Raw genomic sequence first — 16,217 nt, 5'->3', positions numbered from 1 at the left:
CACACATGGTAGCCTCATTATGTATAGTATAAAGAAAAATGTGGATGTTAAAACCTCCAGCACTAGTATAAAAACATATTTTGGCATAAGAATTTGATTAAAATGTGTATAATAATTTAAAACTTGCAAGAGTATAATGTTTAGAAAGGGGAGACTAGAACTTTGCCTTTTACACCTTGGCCAAAATCAGGGCAAATTTAGCTATAGTACTTTTGTTCTGACATGTTGAAACTTTGGTCTTTGGCTTCAGTATTTGTTCCAGACAAGATGTACTCTCCCAATTGCTGAATCTGCTATTTTTTATACCAAAGAGATAATCTTGTCTTTAAGTAGTTGGCAGTGCCTTTCATCCCTTCATTTGAATTGGGATGGGAACTCTGTTGCATGAGTGGGATGTATTTTTTTAATCTATTTGTTTAATGAATCAAATAAGCAGCCTGCACTTTCCATTATTGAACTGTTTTTATAGTTTATTGTAACATCCCTCTACTATGGAGTAGAATGGTCTTCCCCATCTTTGGTTTCATTCTGACAATCAGACTTCATGTAATATCTTCAAAAGCAGTTAATAGGACACTTTTAGTGAAATATTTCTTTAGTTTAAGGGGGTATTCAGTGAAATGTCTCTAGATGTACACAAATGCAATTTCAGCAGATGTCCTCTCCACTGATACTTCAGTTCCTGTTTTAATGTTAAAGAACATGATTAGCTTTCACTGACAGTACAGTAATGAAGCACTAGTTGTGATGGTTTGTACTGTTGTATTTCTTCCCCATTTTTTAATGTTAGTGAAACAACATTTGTGCGTTAAACATATTCCCTTCATTTCTGAAAAGCAACAGATTTACATTACACATTAACAATGGGTAAGGTAACTGGCAATTGCATACTCTCACTTTTCTCCTGGAATGGTTGCCAGCAGTTTTACCCATGTGACTGTCAGGGTCCGATAGAGAAAAGACATAAGGATAACTCGTGAAATTTTATTTTCTTATGCTCCTACAATTACACTGACTTCACTGAAGCAGAGTGGATTTTACAGAAGGCAGAATTTAATGTTCAGTTCTCAATGCTATTAGAGCTCTTACACTTAAGTTGTCTCAATTCAGATCCCACTGAGCAAAAAAGCTTATCTTCTAGTTTTGGTCTGAAAAAACTACTACCTGAATAAACAATATTTTAGTTCATATGCTTTTAATATATACATCTTTACAGTAACATGTACTTTGTATTTAAAGGCAGGCCTTCAGGATAAATGTTTGGCTTAATTTCACCGTCTGCTCAGATTGTTACCTAACTTATCAGCCAAAACAGCTCTCCTTTCAGCCTCTCAATAATTCAAATCATAAGTGTTTTGATATTCCACCATGATCTGCTTGTATGAACCGTAGGCTCAGTTTCAGGGGGGTTGCAGTTCCATTTTGGTGCCCACAATGTAAATTGAAGGGGGAAGGGGAGGAAACTAAAGAACCAGGAAAACAGTTGACTAAAATCAGAAGTGAAGAACAGTGCCAATGGTGGCTTGACCCAAAACACAACCACTCTCAAAAGCTCATGTAGAAGACAATGTTTATTTTTGTTATCAGAGGAATTTTAGAAATGATGCTACCTAATCCTCTACAACACTTCAAGGCTGCTCGACTAAAGAGAAGGGGGAAGATGTCATGGGGTCACAAGTTGTTACCTTTTTCTTGAAAGGTTTAGTTAAAGGTAGTACTGCTTTCTTTGCTTTCTGATTCTAATGGAGAACCCACAACCTAGTTTTACTGTCTTCCACTGTACAAGACTCCTATCACACCACCAATAGTAATTTTAAGTGCATTTAAGTTCAAAGAACTCAGTGAATTACCAAGGTTCTTATATTTACATTCTAACAATGGTTAAGTCGCACTTCTTTCTGTGATCCTAAATGTCCTTTTAAGGACTGCAGTTAACAGCCTTGTCATTCACTTTTTTTAGGCAAGAACAAACAGATTTCCATTGTAGTTGCCCTATATGAAAACATTTAAGTTGAAATTCCATTTTCTGCTTTAGAACACCAATAAAATGTTAAAATATTAAACAGTGGAAGTGTTCAGTGATATTAGTATTCTACTTCACACTTATACAAAAGAGCAGAGGAACCAGTCACTCCAGGTGATTTTCATGTAACATTCCCATGCGTTTGTGTAACTTACATTTTCAGAAGTTGTAATGAAAATTTAAAGTATTACTGAGACTGACATAGTTGTGAAGTTTGATTTGTTTACTTTGTGCATTTGATAGCATTTCCCTAGTAAATCAGTTTTTTCCTTAATGAAAAATCTTAAAAGCAACAGAGGAATCAACAAGCCATAGGTTTTTATAAAAGATGAAGAGATGCTAGTTAAACAATGTAACTTGAACTAGTATAAATACACATTGACAAAATTCCTTTAACCTATCTGCCTCCATAAACTGAGTTTGGAAGATGTGTCAGATTAATTGTAAGTGGCTGGATGTCTATTTCAGAAGTGGCACATATCTACTGTCACAGTGGAGACTGAACTAAATGGAGGTTTCAGAGTAGCAGCCATGTTAGTCTGTATACACAAAAAGAAAAGGAGTACTTGTGGCACCTTAGAGACTAACAAATTTATTTAAGCATGAGCTTTCGTGAGCTACGTGCATCCGATGAAGTGAGCTGTAGCTCATGAAAGCTTATGCTCAAATAAATGTTAGCCTCCAAGGTGCTACAAGTACTCCTTTTCTTTGAACTAAATGGAGTTAGAGACTGGATTATCCTCCATGCATTAGAGAGCATCACTCTCAGTCAGGTTATAGGCACTGCATGGAAAGGCAATGCAGGGAAGTTTACTTTGCTGTTGCCTATTTGTGTTTATCTGATAAGCCTTATTAAATGTATTTCAGTGCCCCTCAAAATAAAGGTTTACAATTTATTTTCTACACAGGCTTTCTATCTTAGTATTCATTAAGCCCCAAACAAGTTCATACTATACCTACTGTTACTTATAGTCATCAAGGCTGGCTTTACACTCAAAACTTTTCTCAGTACTTGGGTAACACCACAGCTTGCCTGCTCTGAAAAGATGACTTAAATTACCCATGCTGTCAGGCCAGCACTGTTGTTCAGCTGTAAATTAACACAAAAACCCACAACCCAACAGCTCTGCCCGCCCCGTCAAAAAAACACAAAAAACCCAGCCCAACTGAAACAACATCACTATGCATAGGAACAGAAATTCCTACAATAGGTACTGCTGATGTACCATTTTTGTCAGTATTCAAAACCTTAAGAATTAAAAGTCACCTTACTGCTATTAAGACAGCATCCCACTGTTATCCCTCACCACTACATTCACTTAGAGCTTTTTACATTCTGTGTATTTTTTCATGATCCACAAATCTATTTAAATTATGCAGGTTATCCCACCATTTAAAAAGAAAAGTCTCTGCAATTAATTTGAACCATGGAGTAATCTTGATTTCATTTTTTGATGCTTTTTCCAAGAGCTGTTTTAGTTCTTCCTGTGTCACATAACAGTAGCTTTTGATCTCATTCGGATCAGGATTCAGTGTTACGTTCTTCCGCACAAACAAGATGTAATCAATTTCATGTTCTCCCCAGATCCCATCAGAGCGGGCCTTGTAGTGAATTCGCGTTAGATAGGAGATTTCTTCTGGAGTTACCTAAAACCAAAATCCTTAATTAACTAATCAGCAGTAAGAGATAGGGAGTTACAGCAAGACATTTTAATTAATATATTTTGGAAGTGGAAAAAACAAGACCGTTATGCATCACCTTTCTGAAGGGACACTGTCAGTTTAAAAAACACTCCAACATACATTTTTGGTCTGGAAAAAAGTTTGAAGCTTATTTTTAATACACAGAGGCAAAAAAACACTTTTTTTTGTCCAACTTGGTGCATGTGACAGCACTCCTGTTGAGTTGGCTTCATTGTTTCCCTATACACCAGTATGCTTTCTGGTTTTGTGTGGGTTTTTCTACATGGAAACAGAAGAAACATTTTTTAAATAGTGAAGTAATTATAAAAAAAACCCAACACTGCCAGGGGACTCGGGCAGGTATCCTACTTGTTACCCCTTTCAACTTTCATAATTGACTAGGTACAGCAGCCCTACCCCTCATTGCCAATTTGTATTTTTAAAATCATTGTAATATTGTTGTCCAACTTTTTAAGGTTGGTGATTAAATGTCCTTTCCCATGTTAGTAAACAGAGGATTTAAACTGAAATGAAGTCTTACTTTGCACAATGTTATTTACTCTTTGCCTTATATTTAGGTTGAAGGAAGAAGTACTCTTGAAGGATCCTTTTTTCTTGCGAACAATTTATTTTATTGCTCTGGTACTGTATCAAGGATTAAAGTATTTGGGTCCAGTTATGGGAGAGAGAGAGAACAGGATATTTTTCAACAAGTATCTCACAAACTTGTGTTCATTGTAGAATATAAAACACACCAAAGGCAGCTAACAGTCAGTTGGGTTTCTTGGCAATGACTGTTAATTTACAGTAACTTACAATAGATGGCAATATTTATTTCAGATTCTTGTAAATAATTTTGATTTTAAACACTGTATTTGGAATCCTATGTCTCTACTTTATGCGCTGCCTTCCAGGATCCTTTAGTAGGCAGCTGGACAAGACTTTTAGAATCTGGAAGACACTTGTGCCAATTGACTCACCAATATTTACATCTATTCCCTAAGCAACTAGACCTACAAGATTCAACAGTTTAATTCCTCTTCAGTGTAAGCTTTTGGTTACAAATCCTAGCAGGTAGTTACTTTGTGCCAAATTCAAAAGTTTACTGTTCAACAATTTTTCTTCAGGTAAATTATTAATCTGTAGTGACACACTCTGTTACCTGTTCCAGAGGAATTCCTAACTCTGCTCTTAATCGCCTCTGTGCTGCTCGCCGAACACCATGGGCATTATTTTCTTCCAGTTCTAGTGGGGTGCTTAGTGGATGGCTGCAGCAAGTGTTGGTAAAACAATCTGTAAAAAGTTTGTGTACAGTCAGTATTCAGAACAGCAAAATACATTGCAGAAATCTAGTATAGAACAGCTGCATCACCAGTCCGTTTGTTTTTTTAAAAAGGTGTCTAAACACCCTCCACTTTAAAGCTTGAACATTCTTTCCTACTCCCTGTTTGTGTTTGAGAAAAAACAGAAACAGATTTCCCCTAATCAAATATTTCTAACAGAAGTTAAAATTAACCTAACTTTGCATGTTAGTGCCTTATTTGTGCTGCATTATCACCTTGGATAACAAATGCTGTCTCCCCAGAGGATCTCATCTAGTGTTGCAAGATCAGCTGGCAAAACCCTCTGCATTGTTTATCCTGTAGACTTTACCTGGAGTGTCTAAAAGTTTGATTAACAACATGCTAGGCTGCTGCACACTAAGTATTCATGTGGACCCTGCTGCCACACACTGCCCCAGAGCGTTTTAATCTACTCCAGTTTCAAAATGAGGTAGATCAAGGTGCACCAGGGTCCATATACATACTTAACCCATGGCAGGAGTAGATTCAAACCCTAGCTTGCTGCAAACTTAGCAGTTGCATAGACAAGCCCTTAGATTGGTAGAAAAGAGCACCCACCCACTGCACTGAATGTTTTCACATTAATTACAGATATTGTAGCATGGTAAATGCTGCTTGGTGACCAAACCAGTCTAAATAATCATTAAAACCCAGGTGCAAAGCACATGCCTGACTGCTTTGACTGAAGCAGCAATCTCATAATACAATGAGATTTTTCTGGAGCAGACAAGATTTAGACATTTTCAAGTCTAAGATGAGTTTCACAGTTCTAAATGGAAACAGGCATATTTAGGTTTCTCTGTAAGTTGTCTTGCCTATTGTTTTGACATTAATAAAGAACTAGAGGGTGAGAAAAAAGACCAAAGCATGAAAGGATAAAAAGAGGGAGGTTGCAGATGGCTGTGACGCTGGCAGGCCAGGTGCCAGGTCTTGCTAAAGCTCCAGGCATTAGCTAAAAACTGACAAACTCATAGCTATACAGACCGGACCATCTCACTTATGTGTTATCGTTGCTTAAAATCAGTATTAGTTTTCTAAGACTGTATTTAGTCCTTGCACCAAGGTTAGTCTATTTTTTTTCCAAGGTCCAAATTTCACGGTCAAGGTTCAGACTACAAAGAAACATTTTTCACACCACAGTAACAATAATTATAAGTAGTAAATAAACAAATTTTGTGGTCCATTCAAAAGTGTCTGATAGTCTGGATTTGGCCCACAGTCAGCCTATTGATTACCCCAGGCTTAGACTCTATAGTATGTTTGTTAGTTGCTGCATGCATTCATTTTATTTGTAATGTCTGTATTTCATGCTGTAAGGAAATACATAAGTTTTGCTTTATAACTTTGAAAATATTTGCTTTAAATTTGAACTCCGATGGGAAGAGTGTCTCCTGCCCACTCAGAATAACCATCAAAATCAGATGGGACATCAAGGAACAGTGCAATACAAAGGATTGGTGAAGGGCCCTATCACACCTTGGAAATGCTACATGCAAGGACACTCATCCTATGGAACTGGAGGCTGAATGAAGGAAATAAAACGAAGACTTAACAAAATTTTCCATCTCTTTGCTGTTTGAACTCTCACAGGGCCAGAGACCCCCAGGAGTTACACCTGGATCCACCCTGAAAGATACGTTAAATTGATAGATCACTACAGCTCTGTCACTCTTAGGACTTAGATTGCAACTCATTTGCATATATATGTTGGCTTGCTTTAACCTGCCAATAACGCTTATTTCTTTTTCCCAGTTCATAAACCTTTAATTAATTTGTTACAGAACTGCCTTAAGGTAAGAAATCTGATGAGGTTCAACAAGGACAAGTGCAGAGTCCTGCACTTAGGACAGAAGAATCCCATGCACCACTACAGACTAGGGACCGAATGGCTCGGCAGCAGTTCTGCAGAAAAGGACCTAGGGGTTACAGTGGACGAGAAGCTGGATATGAGTCAACAGTGTGCCCTTGTTGCCAACAAGGCCAATGGCATTTTGGGATGTATACGTAGGGGCACTGCCAGCAGATCGAGAGACGAGATCGTTCCCCTCTATTCGACGCTGGTGAGGCCTCATCTGGAGTACTGTGTCCAGTTTTGGGCCCCACACTACAAGAAGGATGTGGAAAAATTGGGAAACGTCCAGTGGAGGGCAACAAAAATGATTAGGGGACTGGAACACATGACTTATGAGGAGAGGCTGAGGGAACTGGGATTGTTTAGTCTGCGGAAGAGAAGAATGAGGGGGGATTTGATAGCTGCTTTCAACAACCTGAAAGGGGGTTCCAAAGAGAATGGATCTAGACTGTTCTCAGTGGTAGCTGATGACAGAACAAGGAGTAATGGTCTCAAGTTGCAGTGGGGGAGGTTTAGGCTGGATATTAGGAAAAGCTTTTTCACTAGGAGGGTGGTGAAACACTGGAATGCGTTACCTAGGGAGGTGGTGGAATCTCCTTCCTTAGATATTTTTAAGGTCAGGCTTGACAAAGGCCTGGCTGGGATGATTTAGTTGGGGATTGGTCCTGCTTTGAGCAGGGGGTTGGACTAGATGACCTCCTGAGGTCCCTTCCAACCCTGATATTCTATGATTCTATATTCTATTGTCTTTGACATGAGATCTAAAGTACCAGTTGATCTGGGGTAAGTGACTGGCTTCTTGGAACCTGAATATTCTGGTGTAAGTGACCATTTATCACTAAGTCCAGCTTGCCTGGACAGCAAGATAGACTGGAGAGTCTAAGGGGACTGTGACTCCATGGAAACACTGATAGATACAGTGATCTAGGAGTTCACTTTTGTTACTGGCTTGGTGAAATCTAATTATAGTACATACCAACAGTCTGGGGTGTCCGTTCTGTTTTTGACAATCTGCCCTGAGATACGCACACTCAGTTCGGAGCCTCTCTAGATCGTGCGATAGGGGCACGGTACCTTTTGATCAAAAGCAGTATTTTTGCTACCTTATGAGGGGGGTGGAAAGAGAACCACTAAAACAGCAGCGTCAAGTAAAAGGAGTCAGTTTTCAGATTCAACTCAGGATCGTCTTCCAACAGCTGAATATTTTTTTTCCTGAGAAACTTCAGTTGCACTTCTTTCCAAGTAGAATCTAAAGGATCAAATTCCATTTGCACAGGTAGTTGCATGATTTTCCCACTTTGCTTTCTAGCTCTTCTCTATTGAAAAAGTTAGTTACAAGCACTCCCTGGACCTGCATAAACATGTCTGCACATGTCCTTGGACAATCTCTCCCAACAGGTCTCTAATCCATGCTATAATTATTCTCTAATGCAAGAAGCTGATGTGCCTATACATTGGCTTCATCCTCTGGAAAAGCCCAAAACTAATTAACTTTCTCTCCTCTCCCCAAGGAAACTGATCTTAAAGTCTGTAGAGGAAGTTATGGTGGGAAATGAAAGAGGGGCACAAACACAGCTTTTTACCTTAGCAAGAAATGTTTACATACGAACCTGGAAAAGTAATTTTAGCATCTGATCTCTGCTGCAATAGCAACTTATCTTCTGTATTGAATAAAAAAACACTGAAAGCTCGGTGCAATAATCCTAAAACAGACATAAAAACATGAGTATTATTCTCCGATTAAAAAAGAACTGCAAGTACAATAGCAAAGATCACGGAACCAGAATAGGTTCATCTTTGAAAGGTTTTTTTCCTCAATCTTATGTACTAGAAACTTTTCTTAAGAAGTGGAAAAAAAGAAACACTTTCGATTTTGTATTTTGACCTGTGTTAAATGTTAGCTTTTCCTATTCCTATACATGCACAAATTTCTAAGTATCTGCTTCCAATATCTTATTACAAATAAGCTCAATGTTTCTGAAGGAAGTTTATCTAAGGCATGTTTGGGCAAGTCACTACCGGGGCTTAGTCCTTATGTGAGATTTTATATCAGAGAGAAATAATGTAGAACAGGCTGTTAAAATCCCAAACTTTACTTTGGAAGGCATCCAGCTCTCAATAATGTGCATAGAATAAGTAGTAGAATGTAAAACCAGAACTTTCCCAAAAGTGTTAGCTCTCTGTCCTTCTCCAGGACAAGCTCCTTGTTACTGTGAGTACACAAAAGCAATCTGCAAACCTTACATGAAATACCATTTATTGGGCCACCAAAAATAAAAAGGATAAGCATTCAAGAAGTATACAGACTCTGTTTCTAGTAGAGACAAACCAGCATATAAAATTGAGACAAATTCCCTTTTAACTCCCCTCTGTGAAGTGGTTATATTTTGCCGTTTGAAAAAATAAACCTACTAAAATAAAAGTTAATTACTGTCTTCTAAGACTTTTATTTTGTTATAATATATCTATTTGCTTATATTTTGTAAGTTAAAAAAAATCTAAGTGAGTCAAAAGCACCTTGCTAAATGTTCACAGCCACATGTTCCTAGTACTATTATCTTTATTCTCCCTTCCTTATTGCCTCCAATTGTTTGTTGTTCCCACTGTAGCATCTTGCTTTGAATGTAAACTCTTCAAGGCCAGGTTTATGTTTATTTATATATATCATACAATTATTAACATGATTTCCTATCAATTTAAACTGTACCTTTATCAATGTTTTCATTCAGATGGCAGTTTTTCTTGGTATCTGCACCAATCTTCTTGTCATTTTCATCAATAAGGATACACATCTCTGCCAAAAGCTGCACCTGCTGCTCATCAAGATTATCTGTGTTTACTTCAGGCATAGCTGTGGTACTTCTCTTTCTACTGAAAACAGTGATCAAAAGAGACAATCACTTGATGAGACTGAGGGCCAGCAAATTTAGAAGTTAGAATATTTCACACATCACATGTTCAGCCTTCAGAATTTGCTGCCATAGGTGGTAGACTCTAATACTGTGGATAGTTTTACAATAAGTTATAGTTATTATTTTGTTTAGAGAAGGATAAGCAAACTTTATTCTGATAAATGTAAATGGATTGGCTCAGAGATGAAGGTATTGGCTACCCCACAATATGTACTGTACTGCAATATTAGCTAGATGCTTTATGGATTTTTGTCTCTCTTCTCTGAAAGAGCAGGTATTAGCCCTAGAAGGACGCTGGATCTCTGATCTGATATAGGAAATCCTGCATCATATGGTACAGATCAGCTTGCCCAAACCAGATTCTGTAAACTAATCATATGGCCTGGACCACATGTACATAGATGTATGTGAAGGGGGCACAGTTGCTTCCTAAATAGGAACTCCCAAGGACATGAAAGACAATGAGGCAATCTGGTAGATTCAAGGACTCAGTCTCCAACAAGTTACAAAGATTGTTTTGCCAAAGCTAGAGATTACCAGGTCAAAGGACTACAAATGGCTAAAAAGTGACATGACTCCTGCAAAGGAGGGTGGAGTTGCCAGACTGCCTAGGGCGGGGTGGCCAATCTGTGGCTCTGGAGCTACATGAAGCTCTTAAGAAGTTAAGATGCGGCTCCTTGTATAGGCACCGACTCCGGGTCTGGAGCTACACGCGCCAACTTTCCAATGTGCCGGGGGTGCTCACTGCTCAACCCGTGGCCCTGCCACAGGCCCTGCCTCCACTCTGCCCCCTCCCCAGAGCCTGCCATGCCCTCACTCCTCCCCGGGAGGTGCTCGGAGGGAGGAGCTGATGGCGAGTTACTGACCTATTACTGTGGCTCTTTGGCAATGTACACTGGTAAATTCTGGCTCAGGTTGGCCACCCCTGGCTTTGGGAGTTGTCAGTAAGCTCTGAGTAGGGAGACGAGCTGAGACAGAGAGAAGCTCAATGGAAGACACTATAAGAAGTCATATCTACCAGGGTCTCCATGTGAAAGATGGTTAAAAATCTGATAAGGTAAACATGTACAATCTGTTTTAAGATTTTTAAGATTTTTTTTTATGAAATGCTTGCTTTAAGGAGGTTGTTTGGTCACTGATTTACCATTGTCATTGCCCCACAGAGGGAACAGAATCGCAGTCTGGACATAAATCAGATCTGGTGAGATAATCACAGTTCATACACAGAAAAATGCAACTTAGGGCCCTGTCAGAGTGGGAGAATTGCATGATTCCACCCTGAGAGACACATGACAACTACAGGCCCGAAACCAAGAGGGTGCGTGCTCAGAGTGTACATCTACACTGTGATAAAAATAACTCACAGAACTGGGTCTTAGAGCCAGGGTCATCTGAGTTAGTCTAATAGAACTTGAGCTGTGGGGCTAAAAATTCCAGTGTAGATGATCAGGCTTGGACTGGAGCCAGGGTTCTGAGACCACTATGAGATGTCTTATCGCAGTGTAGTAATAATGAGACAGAGCAGAGAGCAGGAGTCTGAGGTGCAATATGCCCAGAAACTAACATGAGGCAGTGGATTCTAAACAATTTTCTAATTAAATACCTTTTTCATCCTATTTTTTTCCTGCGCCCAAAGTGTTGCACGATCTGCTCAAGGTGTGATAAGTTTGTATAGAGACTTTACTAGTGCTACAAATCAAGTTATACTTTTAAAAAAAGGAATTAAAGTTAGTTATAGGTGATTTGTCTTCCCCTAAGGCTCCTACAAATGACTGAGGGTTTTACAGTCACCTTTTACAATTTTAAAAAATTGTTTCATTTTTGCTTTGTGACAAACCCACACTACCGAGTGGAAACAGTGATGACGACTAGACAACGAATACCATCAAATGTATCAAGGAAATAGTTTCCTTTAATCTCCCTCAGTTACAGGGACTCTTCAGTATTGCCAGCAACACTGAGAAGCAGGTCTCCGACTGAGGTATGATTTAAGATGATGGTGACAACAACCCTTCAGAGAGATGATCCAAATTCTCTATGAGAAGGTTGGTCCCACTGCAACAGTGCCAGCCTCACACACCAACCTACGCAATCGCAAGAAAACACCCAGCACAGAAAGATACTCCTGGGGCCTCAGGCTGGGACCAGATGAAGTGGATGAGGAGTTACAGCTAAGGAGAAGATTCACCCGCACTAGAAAGAGCCAGGGGTGTAAAAGGCCCTTCCACGCAAAATCCCCTCAACCCCACCTCCATCCCCTTAAGCCCCTGTTCCCCTGACACTCCCAACCCCACCCCAGTCCCCAATATCACCCATCCTCCCTCCCCGACACCCCATCCCCAATCCCAGAGAGCTCAGTAGCAGACCCTATAGGAAGTCAGATAAAGAGATTGGGAGACCTTGGTGTGAGACCCTCCCCAACCCTGACACCCCCCATCCTCCTAATTCCTGACACCCCTCCGTTCCTGTCCCCCGGCATCCCCACCACCATCCTGCTATCCCCGATACCCCCATCCTCCTGTCCCCCGACATCCTCCTGTCCCCCTGACATCCCCACCCTCCTAACCCCCCCAACATCCCCTCATCCTCCTAACCCCCCCACTCCATCTTCGTATCCCCTGACACCCCCACTCCCGTCCCCCACGACATCCCCTCCCCGTATCCTCCTACCCCGACACTCCCACTCCCGTCCCCACAACATCCCCTCATCCTCCTAACCCCCCACTCCATCTTCGTATCCCCGACACCCCCACTCCCGTCCCCCCCGACATCCCCACCCCGTAGCCTCCTACCCCCTGACACCCCCACTCCCGTCCCCCTCGACATCCCCACCCCGTAGCCTCCTACCCCCGACACCCCCACTCCCGTCCCCCCCGACATCCCCACCCCGTAGCCTCCTACCCCCTGACACCCCCACTCCCGTCCCCCCCGACATCCCCACCCCGTAGCCTCCTACCCCCTGACACCCCCACTCCAGTCCCCCCCGACATCCCCACCCCGTAGCCTCCTACCCCCTGACACTCCCGTCCCCCCCGACATCCCCACCCCGTAGCCTCCTACCCCCTGACACCCCCACTCCCGTCCCCCGCCACATCCCCACCCCGTAGCCTCCTACCCCCTGACACCCCCACTCCCGTCCCCCCCGACATCCCCACCCCGTAGCCTCCTACCCCCTGACACCCCCACTCCCGTCCCCCGCCACATCCCCACCCCGTAGCCTCCTACCCCCTGACACCCCCACTCCCGTCCCCCCCGACATCCCCACCCCGTAGCCTCCTACCCCCTGACACCCCCACTCCCGTCCCCCGCCACATCCCCACCCCGTAGCCTCCTACCCCCTGACACCCCCACTCCCGTCCCCCCCGACATCCCCACCCCGTAGCCTCCTACCCCCGACACCCCCACTCCCGTCCCCCCCGACATCCCCACCCCGTAGCCTCCTACCCCCTGACACCCCCACTCCCGTCCCCCCCGACATCCCCACCCCGTAGCCTCCTACCCCCTGACACCCCCACTCCCGTCCCCCCCGACATCCCCACCCCGTAGCCTCCTACCCCCGACACCCCCACTCCCGTCCCCCCCGACATCCCCACCCCGTAGCCTCCTACCCCGACACCCCCACCCTCCTGTCCCCTGACACTCCCACTCCCGTCCCCACATCATCCTCCTACCCCCCGCCTCCCCCGCATACTCTACATCACCAACCCCTGTCCAGACCATGCCCAAGGTCTGCTCCCGTTAGCGCCCCGCCCCGCCACTCCGTTTCCATTACTCCCTCCCCCATCGCCCCCCCGGCCAGAGACGCTGCGGCAGGCGCCGCCGCTGCACTCACCCCGCGGGGCTGTCGGCCCGGGCCTCCTGTCCCAGCAGGCTCCCGGCGGGCAGTCGCGAGGCGTGAGAGCGCACGGCGCCCCTGCCACCCACAGCCGCCACAAACCCGCACAGCGCGCGCCACATCGCCCGTCACCCCGCTCCCGCCAATAGCAGCGCCCGGAAAGCCGCACGTCACCGCATCGCCCGATCGCGCCACCGCGCCTCAGCACAGGGCCCGCGTCCGGGCTGGGCGGAGTCCCATCCAGCCTAGCCAATCACAGCTGGTACTGACCGAAGAGAGAGTGAGAGTAGAGGAAACGGGAACAGCCAATGGCGAGCGAGGGTTAGGCAGTGACTGGCCAATGGGGAAGCGAGGATGAGGCTGAGCGTATGGCCGTGGAGAAGTTTGACCCTGTGTCTTTGCTGCAGGAACGACCCCCGGAATCTAGGGGGTTAATCATCCTGGCGGTGCACGTGAGCTGGAATGAGACTGCACTATGACCAGCGCGGTGCTGGCCTGGCATGGCCTGGACTGTGTGGCCTGAGTCTTTCTTCACAATGGAGCATTAACTCTGAAACCTACAGAGGGTAACTCAAACCTCAGCACTGGGAACCATCATGTCACTAATGGCCATTTTAGCAAAAGCATCCAGCTAATGTATTGATTCCCCATAATCCTGATCTCTGTCACGCTTTAGGTGCCCCCCTAAAAAAGTGCTGGGGAGGTTATTATTTGCATTGCATTAGCATGTAGGCACCCCTGTTATGGACTAGGACCAGATTGTGTTAAGTATTGTACAAACACAGAATAAAAAGATTATCCCTACCCCCAGAGAATTTACAGTCTAAGACAAGAGACACCAAAGAGATACAGAGAGAAGGGGGTGCATAAGGAAATAGTGAAACAGTGGGGCTTTCTGCAGAATTTAGTTTTGATTTTGCAGCAGCATATGTGAGTTCTTGCTTAGACGAAGCAATACAATCATGGAGTATTATAAAGTTATGAAATTAAAGCACATATGGGCCTTTGCTTATAAGAATTAGGGTTTAACATGTTTAGTTATGTGAATAGTGTGAAATATAATGTTCTTACTTGCTCATGTCCTTGCTTTTAAGTGCTTGAATTTGTAAATGACATGTTAACTAAGTTTACTGTTGCTTAGTGATGTTAAATTATTTGGAAACTAAGAGGGGTTTTTTGGGTGGCTTTTCCAGTGGGTTTATTAAATAAAATGTATTTAGTAACATTTAAATGAATTAAATGAGCTGTTCACCAAAGTAAATTAAAGGTGATGCACAAACCTCTAATGGCTCCTGAGGACCCTTGTCTCATTCAGTGCACACTTCACCAACAAATTCACATAGCTGTGGACATTCCAAAGAGCTCAGCGTGGACAGAGTTCACCACCACCTATGGGCCTCTCCCCAAATCCTGCAGGTTGGAGTGTCTCACAGCTAATGCTTCGATCCTCCCATAAACTCTGCAGAGATGGACCCCTGCACTGCATGAGCCCTAATACCTTAAGGTGCTTGAGACCCCAACACACATCTCTGTTGTACAAGAAGAGTCCTAGTTTTTTCATTTTGAAAGTCTGGCCACATTCCTCAGTTGCAAAGTGCTACAAATGGAGTGGATATCCCTTCTTAGCACCTCTCAGTTCCCAGCAAAAAATTACTATTATCTGAAAGTTGCCAGTAAGCAAAAGGGAGGTCTGCAGGGCTGCAGCCCAGGAAGGAAGCACTGGGATGTGTTAAGGCATGGCCCGTGGTACCAGGGCAAAGTGCAGGTCAGAGAGGGTAACAAAAAGTACCACGCAGCTCTTCAGGCGCCCATTGCCCTGTTCTCCATGGAAAGCCTCCGCACCCATGCCACTGCGCCCCCCTGTCCTGCCTGTAGCCTTACCTCACAGCTTCCCTTCCTAGCCCTTAGCACCTGGACTCCAGCAGGGTTCCCACGCTGGGTAGGGATGCGGGTGTCTCAGCACATTATCTCCTGTGAGGGTGGTGGGTCCCAGAAGCAGGCAGGTTAGTGGGACTGCAGCAGGGAAGGTAGCTGTGGAACGTGCTGAGCCTGACAGCAGGATGCAGCTTAAGAGCACAGAGAGAGGTACTGTGCACATCCCAGCACTTTCTTCCCTAGCTGCAGCCCCGCAAACCTGTCTGTGGCCAGGGCCTTTTTTCCACAAAGTTGTCAATAAGCAGCATGCCTGTTGCCAGTAGCTGAATGCCATTAACATGACAGTGTGATGGGGTTTTCAAATCCCACACAGGCAACAAGGGGTTAAGGAACTGCTCTGGACTCAGCCAGCCCCGCCCAACCTGCAAGAGATGCCCAGACTGGGGGAGGAGTTAAAAGGGAGCAGAACAGCTCACTTATGATAGACCATGGCAGAGAGTAGACCTGTAACTGTTATGAGAAGGCAGGCTCTTGCCCATCAGTAGCTGCTCAAAGGTCCCTCCCTGAGAGAATAGAAGATCTGTTTCAGGTACACCCTGAGAGGGAGGCACTTCCTCTTCTCTCTAGTATGTTTGTGTTAATTCCCCTTGTGTTGTTTAGGGACTACCTTGACGGGGAGAGACTTGGAACTGAC

General features: G+C 43.8%; 1 protein-coding gene across 2 annotated transcripts; it reads right to left on the bottom strand.

The window, feature by feature from the left end:
• Window positions 1-1,553: 1,553 nt before the first annotated feature.
• On the bottom strand, window positions 1,554-13,802 carry IDI1 (isopentenyl-diphosphate delta isomerase 1). Of its 2 annotated transcripts, none has more exons than XM_048837669.2 (5): window positions 13,646-13,802; window positions 9,609-9,769; window positions 8,512-8,604; window positions 4,869-4,999; window positions 1,554-3,670 (listed from the first exon to the last, which is right to left on the bottom strand). In XM_048837669.2, exons 1-5 carry the CDS (start codon window positions 13,768-13,770, stop codon window positions 3,353-3,355), a joined length of 828 nt encoding a protein of 275 aa, XP_048693626.2. In that variant the 5' UTR covers window positions 13,771-13,802; the 3' UTR covers window positions 1,554-3,352. The 2 variants fall into 2 exon arrangements, with proteins under 2 accessions (XP_048693626.2, XP_048693625.2); XM_048837668.2 differs by having other exon boundaries at window positions 9,609-9,772; window positions 13,646-13,801.
• Window positions 13,803-16,217: the final 2,415 nt, after the last annotated feature.

The sequence above is a fragment of the Caretta caretta genome, chromosome 2 (genome assembly GCF_965140235.1).
Source record: "Caretta caretta isolate rCarCar2 chromosome 2, rCarCar1.hap1, whole genome shotgun sequence".
NCBI lineage: Eukaryota > Metazoa > Chordata > Testudines > Cheloniidae > Caretta > Caretta caretta.
Note: the sequence above shows the minus strand (reverse complement) of the source record. Positions and strands in the feature narration are given on the sequence as shown.

Coding starts and splice junctions, on each gene's coding strand:
- IDI1 (XM_048837668.2), bottom strand. CDS start 13,770: ATGTGGCGCGCGCTGTGCGGGTTTGTGGCGGCTGTGGGTGGCAGGGGC. Junction 9,773..13,645: donor CGGGCCGACAGCCCCGCGGG/GTGAGTGCAGCG, acceptor CACTGTTTTCAG/TAGAAAGAGAAGTACCACAG. Junction 5,000..8,511: donor TGCTAAAATTACTTTTCCAG/GTTCGTATGTAA, acceptor AACTTTTTACAG/ATTGTTTTACCAACACTTGC.